General features: G+C 35.4%; 1 protein-coding gene across 1 annotated transcript in view; it reads right to left on the bottom strand.

The window, feature by feature from the left end:
- Nucleotides 1-974: 974 nt before the first annotated feature.
- The window catches only part of LOC107707935 (uncharacterized), a 25,786-nt gene continuing 17,211 nt past the window's right edge, over nt 975-9,549 (bottom strand). The window contains exons 4-8 of the mRNA XM_016512061.1: nt 5,932-6,216; nt 4,576-4,695; nt 3,444-3,749; nt 2,207-2,527; nt 975-1,952 (exon numbers count right to left, since the gene is read on the bottom strand). Coding sequence (XP_016367547.1) covers nt 1,897-1,952; nt 2,207-2,527; nt 3,444-3,749; nt 4,576-4,695; nt 5,932-6,216 — 1,088 coding nt within the window. The 3' untranslated portion in view covers nt 975-1,896. The remainder of the gene's footprint in view (nt 1,953-2,206; nt 2,528-3,443; nt 3,750-4,575; nt 4,696-5,931; nt 6,217-9,549) is intronic.

Genomic DNA, 9,549 nt, shown 5'->3' with positions numbered 1-9,549 from the left:
AAATATGAGTGGGAAAATGGGAAACAGTGAACATAGTTTTCATATAGTACTCATTGCATATATATAGAGATAATAATAAAACAAAGTTATAAAAAGTTTATAAAAAATAATAAAAAAGTATATAAGCAGCTTGTATAGCAGTACAGATTTACTGTCCTCTAAAAATAACTCAACATACAGCCATTGTTGTCTAAATAACTGGCAACAAAAGTGAGTACACCCTAAGTGAATATGTCAAAACTGTGTCCAAAGTGTCAGTATTTTGTGTGAGCACCATTGTTATCTAGCACTGTCTTAATCCTCCTGGGCATGGAATTGCACAGGTTGTTGCTGGGATCATCTTCCACTCCTCCATACTTGAACTAAAATTAAAATGAAAACAGACAATATAAAAAATATATAAATCAAACCTAATTTAAAGTATGAGTAGCATAGTACATATAATATTTTAATGATTTGCTCTGGTTTTAATACATTGGAAATTTAAAAAGATAACTTTAAGTGTAGGAGCAATCTTTTCAGTATCAAGCTTAATACACTCTAACAGTATAAACAGATCTTTAGTCATAAAAATTCAAGTTCATATATGGCTGGAATTATGTTTTAATTAAGAAGGATATTTCTTACCAAGGCTAGTCTTGACTTCACTGTCTGTTACATGGCGCCTCTCTGAGGACAAACTACGAACTACAACAGCAACTGTTACATAATGTACTTTTTTTGTGATCCCCTTCTTGGGTCTTTGTTTGGTTGCACATTTATACATATTTTTTCCCCCTTTATATCAGTGTCATTTGTTTCACATCATAATTGGTTTTCTCTCCTTGTTGTACGTTTTTAGTCAAATTGTTTTATTCCGAACAACTTTATTATTATCACCACAAAATGGTGTCTCGAGTATCTTTTGAAGTTTACAGTCTGGGAGGATTAGGATGAACATAAACCAGACAATAGACTAAATTTTCTTTGGTTTATTTTGATTGTTTTATTCAGTAACAGCATAAATGAAGGCTGTGTGTTCGGCTCAAAACAGCAAATACAAATGATACAAGCTGAAGCTTCTCTAATAACATATCAAAGAACTATAAAAAAATCAAAAAGGTCACACAACAGTGATTAATCATGAACAGAGTATCAGATTTTACAATTTCACATTCACATCTGGTCAGAGACACAGATGGGCAAATTCACTTCAGATAATACAAAATATAAATGGATACAAGATAATGGTAATTATTTACTATAGCAAGACCAGTTATAAGCAAACAGAAAAGCAAAACAATACTGAAGTAATATAAATGTGTAGATAATTCCTGCAATAAATGTGTCACATCAGAGTTTTAACAAAGAGATTGAACAGACGACGTGACACTGGACAGTTCTTGAATTAAACACTTCATCTTCTAAAAGTGAAGAGAATGTTACAGTGTCAGAGAGACTCTGATCTGACCTGAAGAATAAACATGCTTGTGTTATACATATGAAAAAAATAAAAATAAAATCACATTAGTCAGTGAAATACCGGATTAGTACACACGCATTCTTAGTCTATACATGACATTTTTGCATCAGATATTATGGCTAATAATTGCTGAAATAGCAAGTGGTTTATCCAGTATGCATCATATGCACTGAGTAACAGGTATGGAATATGAAATTTTAATTCGATTTATTTTAGAGGAGCAAATAAAGATGAGAGTTAGTCTACAGATCAATGTGAACATCCTTCAACTTCACAATAAATGAAAAGTTTCTGTGTTCTATACTGTTGTTTAACTGCGCGGCTCATCTGCATACAAACACATCTACAGCTCGTTCATACGGGGGATTTGAGATGCTCACATGAGGAGAAATCTGATGTTGATTTATTTTGAATGTTGACAATGAATGGACAATTCAGGAGTTGGAAGTGCCCACACTCATCAAACGCATCTCCTCTGGCTCAGAGGGATCTGAAAGAAAACACACGAGAGAGATCATATTAAAGGAAAGCTTGGTTTTTGTATATATAATGAGGAATTGTAGTTTTAAGAATTTTTACTATTACCACATTCATTTACAATTATACACACAGTCTGTTCTAACAGACATCGAAAGTGTCATCTGTTAGTCATACAAACTCACAGTCCTTCATCTAAACGATTGACAGTGCTGATCAAAAATAAGATCGTTATTATACTGAAAGACATAGATTTGATTTACTCACTAGAGATTTTAACTATGAATAAATGTAATGAGGTATTTCCACGTCTGGTGATATGTAATACATAAAGTCCAGTGTCCAAGGGTCTGATGTTCCTGATGGTCAGTGATCCGTTCTCATCCAGCTTCAGTCTGCATCTGTATCTCCAACCAGCACCAAATGTTGGGGTTTTCTTTTTCCCTCCTTGGATTGCAGCTATGTGACTGTATTCATGTTCAAACTTCCACAGGATCTCATCATCTTTCTGTATTCCAGTAACACCAGTCTCCAGAGTGACAGATCCTCCTTCCTTGACCTCTTTTATTTTTATTTTATCTGTCTTTGCTTCACACAGAAGCAGAGAAACACAGAACAAAAATTAGAGCAAGAGAACAAATGAACCATAATGAAAAGTAGTAAAAGCAACATGGATCATTCCCTCCATGCATAAAATATACTATTTACTCATTTTAAAAAGCAAATAAATGTAATTTCTCATATAGGTTATATACATCTAAATGATGGTAGAACTTATATGAATGGTCCCATGTATGCTGTGATCTGTGTGTTGTCATATTCTCTGATTCATGTATGATCATCAGGAGAAACACATCAGTGTTTAATTGTTTATGCTAGAAAACTGGTTATTGTTTATCTGTTGTTGATTCATTGTCATTTGTTTTGTATTCCTGTTTGTTTTCTCTCCTTATTGTATGTTTGTTCCAGTCTAATGGTTTTATTCTTATTAACTCTAATTCAAGTGGTAAACTTGAGAAACTGCAGATACATTTTTCTATCAAAAGGCAGTTGCAGTTTAATTCAATGATGTTCTTATGCTAATGTGTTTATGATTAATAAGGTGCCGTCACTGCATGTTTTGCTGTCAGATAGTTGTCGAGGTCTTCAGTGGTTCACAAACACACAACACATGGATCTGGTTTAGTGCAAACCTGTACTGAAGCTCATTAAAACTTGATTTTAAAGTGATTTGAGATGAAACTGTGCCTCATATTATGTTTTTAATACTTGTGCTGCAGACTGCACATATACTGCAAGCTATAACTGAATCAAGTACAGAGTGAGAGTGAAAATAACTGAATGGGCAAAAACAACATCACTAAGATAAATACCAAATCACATGATTCATTTACTTGACATAAATAAATAAATAAATAAAAACCTCACAGTCCTTCATTTAAATTATTCACACAGTGTTGATCTGACATAGAATCACTGTTACACAAAGATCTGAGTTACTCACCATAGACAGTAACATTGAATATCTCCAGTGTCTGGATGTTATTTTCAGATCTGATGATCTGGAGTTCGTAAAAACCGGAGTCTTGTATTCGTATGTTTTTGATGATCAGAGGTCCAAGATTTTCATTCCAATCCAATCTCTGTTTGAAACTCTCAAGAAGAACATCAACAGGTGCAAGGGGCTTTCTTTTGATTTCAGCTAAAGGAGATTCGTTAAACAGCCACCGTATGCTGTCTTCTTTAATGATTTCAGTACCAGAAGGGTGTAGAGGGACAGTTTCTCCCTCAATCACTGAGAGTGTCTTGTCTTCATGTCACAGCAGCAAACAGAGAAACACAGAACAGATATTAGCTGGAGAATAAAACCAATGGAAGCAGAAAGGAACAAAATCAGCATGATCATTTGCTTCACATCTGTCTCCTGCCCAGTGATCGATCATTAAAGCCTCTTTACACTGAATCAGATTCACACTCACACACGCTTTTGTATTTTATTTTAATTTCTGTTAGGGATTTTAACCAGAGGTTTTGTTTGATATGGTTCTGTTTCTTATTTTGCCTTTGGGACACCCTGAAGCTACTGCTCAGCATTTCTTGTCATTTAAATAAATCTATAACTTCCATTAATCTACGTTTAGATCTCTTTGGTTGAAAAGCATCATAAACTTGACTGAGCTGGTTTAAGCTGGCCTTTCAACCAGACCAAATGGATGAGACCTCCATCTGTTATGATTGAGACATGTTTATTCATCTAAATGGGGACACTGCACAGACTTCTATTGTTAAAGCTATTAATAAATACTGTAACCTAACCCAAACCCACACAGTAACTGTAACTGAAAACTTCTGCATTTTAAAATGTGTGGACTACCTATGCATTTCATTGTCACACAAAGAATAAAATAGGTGTTCAAAGTTGTATAAAAATGTATTCCAAGTCCTTCATTCTACAACAATGTTTCTTTTTTGTTTCTTTTTAACCCTGCTTTTATGATGAACAAACTGGGCAAAACTACAACACAACACACATAAACACAAAATGTTTGAAACATGATTGTGAACAAACACTTTCAAATCTTTACTCTGGCACAATAAAGCTCTTTTTTTCTTGCTGTATCAGCTGTTATACTTACATCTCAACTTTGGTTGAGAGATTTTGCAGCAATGGTAAATCATATAAACAGCAGCTGCAACCACCAGCAGAACCACCAGAAAACCAATCAATGCTTTTTCAGTTGTAGACAGACCTGCATCTGTAATGATAAAGAGCAGGTGATTTAATGCGCAAGATAAGCTGTCCGCAAAGCGCCGAAAATTACATTGTGTTTGATGCAAAACCAACTCGACTAATCAAAAGAAAAAAAAACGCCGTAACTGTATATTTTTATGTTTTCTCAAGCAAAGCTAATTTTAAAAGTCCACTGAAAACATATCTTCTTACATTTTTGGTCATAGACAACATATGTTGAAGATATACGTTATTGTCAACGTGCCTAAGTGGTAAATTAAAACAAAATGTTTATAAAAACATGGGCTATATAACATTTAAAAATAACAAATATCAGGAAAAGAAAGAAACATAAATCCTCTGAACTTTTTGAACATTATATGTTATTGTTCCCTTTGTTTTGCGTACGCTCGTGTCACTTACAGTTAAGTCCTTCTCTAATTTTATTGTTGTTTGCAACGTTACGTGGCAATATTTTAAAGATATTATTAGAGTAAAGCTGCAAATTATTTCATTAACCTCAGCTGCCTCCGTAATATTTTTCTGATACATACAAGTGAAAATCAATGCACGGCATAAATTATAAATTAATTATTATTAATTATTCGGCAGAATATTAGCGAAAGTGGTTTCCTCCGTTATCTCATACATGACGTAAGCGTGCTCCAGCCCGGAAAGTTTAGTGCAAGTGTGAGTGCAGGCCAGCGGGGGAGTGGGGAGGGGGGATAATCACGCTCGGGCTCGGTTCAAGGCATCCATGCCTAGTGTGAGGGCAAACTTACAAAATCAGCAGGGGATCAAATAAATATTTTCCCCGCTGTAAGGGATGGTTGACCATTAGTGATGAACCTGTTAATAAGCAGAATCACAAGAAGTACAACTGACTTTCAGCCACAACCTTAGATGAATTCAACTGCAAAATTTCTCAAGATATGAGCAGAGTATGATTAAACAACTTCACAATGGAACTTGTACAATGGAATAGAGTTTAATGGAACTTGCGACCATAGTTAGTTAACAATGATTTTGGGAGACGCACCCCAGTTTGACTTTATTTCGGGCATGAATTATGCAGCTGAACTGTCTTAGTATTTTCTTTATTAACTGATGAAGTACAACAGTTTAAAATACAAATTTTATGTTTAACTATTCAAATGTAGTGTAGAGTTGTGAACACTTGTGTTCATTTAACTTTAGAATTGTTCTTAGAGCTCTGATCTAAATAAGACCGCTTTTATTTTGACAGATTTGATCTACTCACCAGTGACAGTAACAGTGATTCTCCTGAGTATGATGTGTCTGCTGCTGCTGATCTTCAGTTCATAAAGTCCAGAGTCTGTGGTTTTGGCATTTGTGATGGTCAGAGATCCAGTCTGATTGTTCAGCTTCAGTCTGCCTTTGTTGAATCGTTGGGCTGCTTTATTGATTTCAGCTATGACAATCTCTCCAAACATCCACAGTATCTGATCATCTTTCTGTATTTCAGTAACATTAGTCTGTAAAGTAACGGTTTTTCCCTTCGTCACTAACTCTGACTTCACTGCATCTGTCACAACAACAAACACACGAAGAACAGTGAGGAACAGCGACTCAGGCATGAATTAAATACATACAGAAAGATTTTTCACACTTCTCACTTACACTTCTCACTTAAATTCTATTAGTCTATAAAGCTCATTTAACTCTCAGTTGTTTTAATTAAAGTATAAATTCTGCAGCAACACTTTACTGGTCATAAAGGCATATTTCAAGTCTAACAGGACATTTCCATCAAAGGAATGACTAAGAGAAGAAGAGAAATGTGTTCATCAGATCAACTGATCAAATGCAGGTGAACATTGGAAGGGGGTCCCCTCCGTCCGTTCGCCGCGGGGCCCAGTGCGACCGCACCAGTTGCACCCCCCTAAGGACGGCCCTGGATGCGTTTCCCAAAAGCAACTATGGTTGCAAGTTCCATCGTTACCGATAGAGTTTAATGGAACTTGCAAGCTAGTTAATGCTTTTGGGAAATGCACCCCAGTTTGACTTTCTGTCAGACATCTACAGAAGTTCTTATTGAGAATTAACAGAGGTTTAGCTCTAGGTAATGTTGATATTTAATTGAAAATGTTTCATTTTTCTCTTGAGCCATGACTTTTTAATGGGTTTCTCTGTCTGCTGTAACGGTGCTTATAAGGCACATTCAGTAAACCATTCCTGAAAATTAATACTACACTCAGGGGCACCGTAACGGTGGGGAAGGTTAGGACGATTCCAAGGGCCCGGCGAGGGAGAGGGGGCCTGGGACATGTTTTTTACCGAGGGGTAAAAAATAGTGATGGTGAGATGAAGCCTCAAGTGGCTGAGTTTAACAGGGCAGAGGACTGTGAATTTACAAGATTCGAACCGCTTCCTGAACCAGTCTGGCCAAGCGAGGCTTCGGACGTCATCAATGACGTCATTGCTCTAAAGCGATACAAGCCTCGATACGCGCTTCACTGAAAGCTGCCGGGATTTCTAGACACATGCTCCGAAGCCTCGGCACAGAACGTAACATCACTAGTAAAAAAACATTTCTCGTTAACAGGGTCGTTTAAGCGAGGAAAGAGTTCGCCTTGGTCTCCAAACTTCCACATTATCTGATCATCTGTCTGTATTTTAGTAAGACGAGTGCGTAGAGTGACAGAATCTCCCTCCATCACTGACATTGACTGCACATCATCTGTCTCAACAACAAACACATGAGAACAAACAGAAACAGTTTTGAGAGATTAATCTTGTAATGCTGTCTTGAGTATAAAATTAATCTGAATTAAAGTGAACATGATTTCTACTGAGGGGGACTGATTCCGATAAGATCACTACAAGCAGTAATGCCAACTAAACTGTTTCAAATTAATTTCCAGATCATGGGCTCTGCTTACATGTATTGGGTTTAGAATATGGATTTTTTTGCATTGTATCATTAGTATTTTTTTTATTTATTTTTTATTAAAATGTTACATAATGTAGCTGTACATGCATAGAGATAGAATTTTATTTTGGTCATAAATTTCAGTTAACAAATCTCAGTGAGTCTTGTCTAATAAAGCTGATTTAACCCTCAGTTAATGTTCATCATTTATACAGCAGCCATTTGCTGTCAGAAAGACACATCAGGTCTAATAAGACATTTACTTTTAAGTAATAACAAAGAAATGTGTTCATAAGATCAGATATTTACTGGCGTTTGGAAATGTACTAATTGAACAGAATGATTCAAAGCTCAATTTTTCATTTAATTCAATTTACCAAATGATGTTTGAAATTATGTATGGAGATAAGCACTCAATTATGAACACCACTACTGTATAATGCTTTGAGATTTTGAGAAAAAAATAAACTAACAGTACCACATACATATAGTTTCTTAGCCTTAATTCAGTGCAAATAAGTGTTCATCTAAACTTCACAAAAAACTAATCTAAATACATTCATTATTTAATTGATGGACTCACCCCTGACAGTCACGTTGAATGTCTTGTGTATGGTGTGTTTACTGCTGCTGATGTCAGCTTTATAAAGTCCAGAATGTCTGGTTCCAATGTTGTTGATGGTCAGAGATCCAGTCAAACAGTCCAGCTGTAGTTTGTCCGTGAATCTCCCATCAGCACCATCAAATGTGTTGAAGATCCCAGCCGTTCTATTGATTTCAGCTATAGGAGATTTCTGCTGTCCAAACCTCCACTGTATCACATCATGTATATCAGTAAGACCAGTGCGTAGAGTGACTGAATCTCCCTCCAGCACTGACACTGGCTTCACTGCATCAGCAGACACAACTGCAGAACAAACAGAAACAGTTTCTGTCAGTTATTACTTTTCAAACAGTCACTATAAACAGATCTAACACAGATCACTGAGTCTTGTCTAATGATTTTCTTCAATATTTTCAATGTTCTTTTCTGCAACCATCTCAACTAGTCAAATGCAGATAGAGTGGATTTTACACATAAATTCACTAACACACAAACTACCATTCAAATGTTGAGTGACTAAAACTTGTCAATGAAAGAAACCAATGCTTATGTTCATCAAGGTAATATTTAATTTAAATAATCTAATTAATTAAAATGTTAACCATTGCAGAAAAAGCCCAGCCATTACTCTATTCCAATTAGAAAACACACTGTTGCATAATATTTGAGAAATCATACTAATGTAATGACTTGGTACTCTGCAAAGCTGACACTTGCAGGTCAAATTGTGGTCATAAAAATGGACAAACGTAAGTATATTTATAAAAACACATCAGTCTGTTGTTATTTTAATAGTTATAGAATATTCCAAACACTACACAGACCATTACTGGTGCTCAGATATAAGCTTCACTGAACAGGACACACTAACACTGTTACAGTGAAGAGAAGACCGAGATGCTGCGGCTGAATGAATCTGAGAATTGAGGAGTTCTGGGAAGAGTTTAATTGAAAGCAGGGCTGCAACTAATGCTTATTTTGTCGATTTTTTATTTATTTTTTTATTATTGACTAAAAACACACTATTCCACATTCTGCCCAGTGTCCTTCAAACAAACGTTCCAAGTGAATGCTATGAAAACATGCAGTGCTATCACCTGCCATAATAAAGAGAAAACACATTTTAGGAATTTTAGGAATCTGTCAAAAAATGGTTTAAATCAAAAATGTTTTATTGTCATTTATTGGGCAAATAAACTTAAACAATTAAATAATATTTATTCACATAACAAAAATGGCCTCCTATGTCCTTTATAACAGCTTGCATTCTTGCTGGCATTGTTTATGTACTTTTTGACTGTAATTGGGTATCTGAAAAAAAAAACACTATAAAGCTCTCTGCCTTTCTTTCATAGATAACAGCAATAATTATATTATAGCAT

The sequence above is a fragment of the Sinocyclocheilus rhinocerous genome, unplaced genomic scaffold (assembly GCF_001515625.1).
Source record: "Sinocyclocheilus rhinocerous isolate Xijiao unplaced genomic scaffold, SAMN03320098_v1.1 scaffold9966, whole genome shotgun sequence".
NCBI lineage: Eukaryota > Metazoa > Chordata > Actinopteri > Cypriniformes > Cyprinidae > Sinocyclocheilus > Sinocyclocheilus rhinocerous.
Note: the sequence above shows the minus strand (reverse complement) of the source record. Positions and strands in the feature narration are given on the sequence as shown.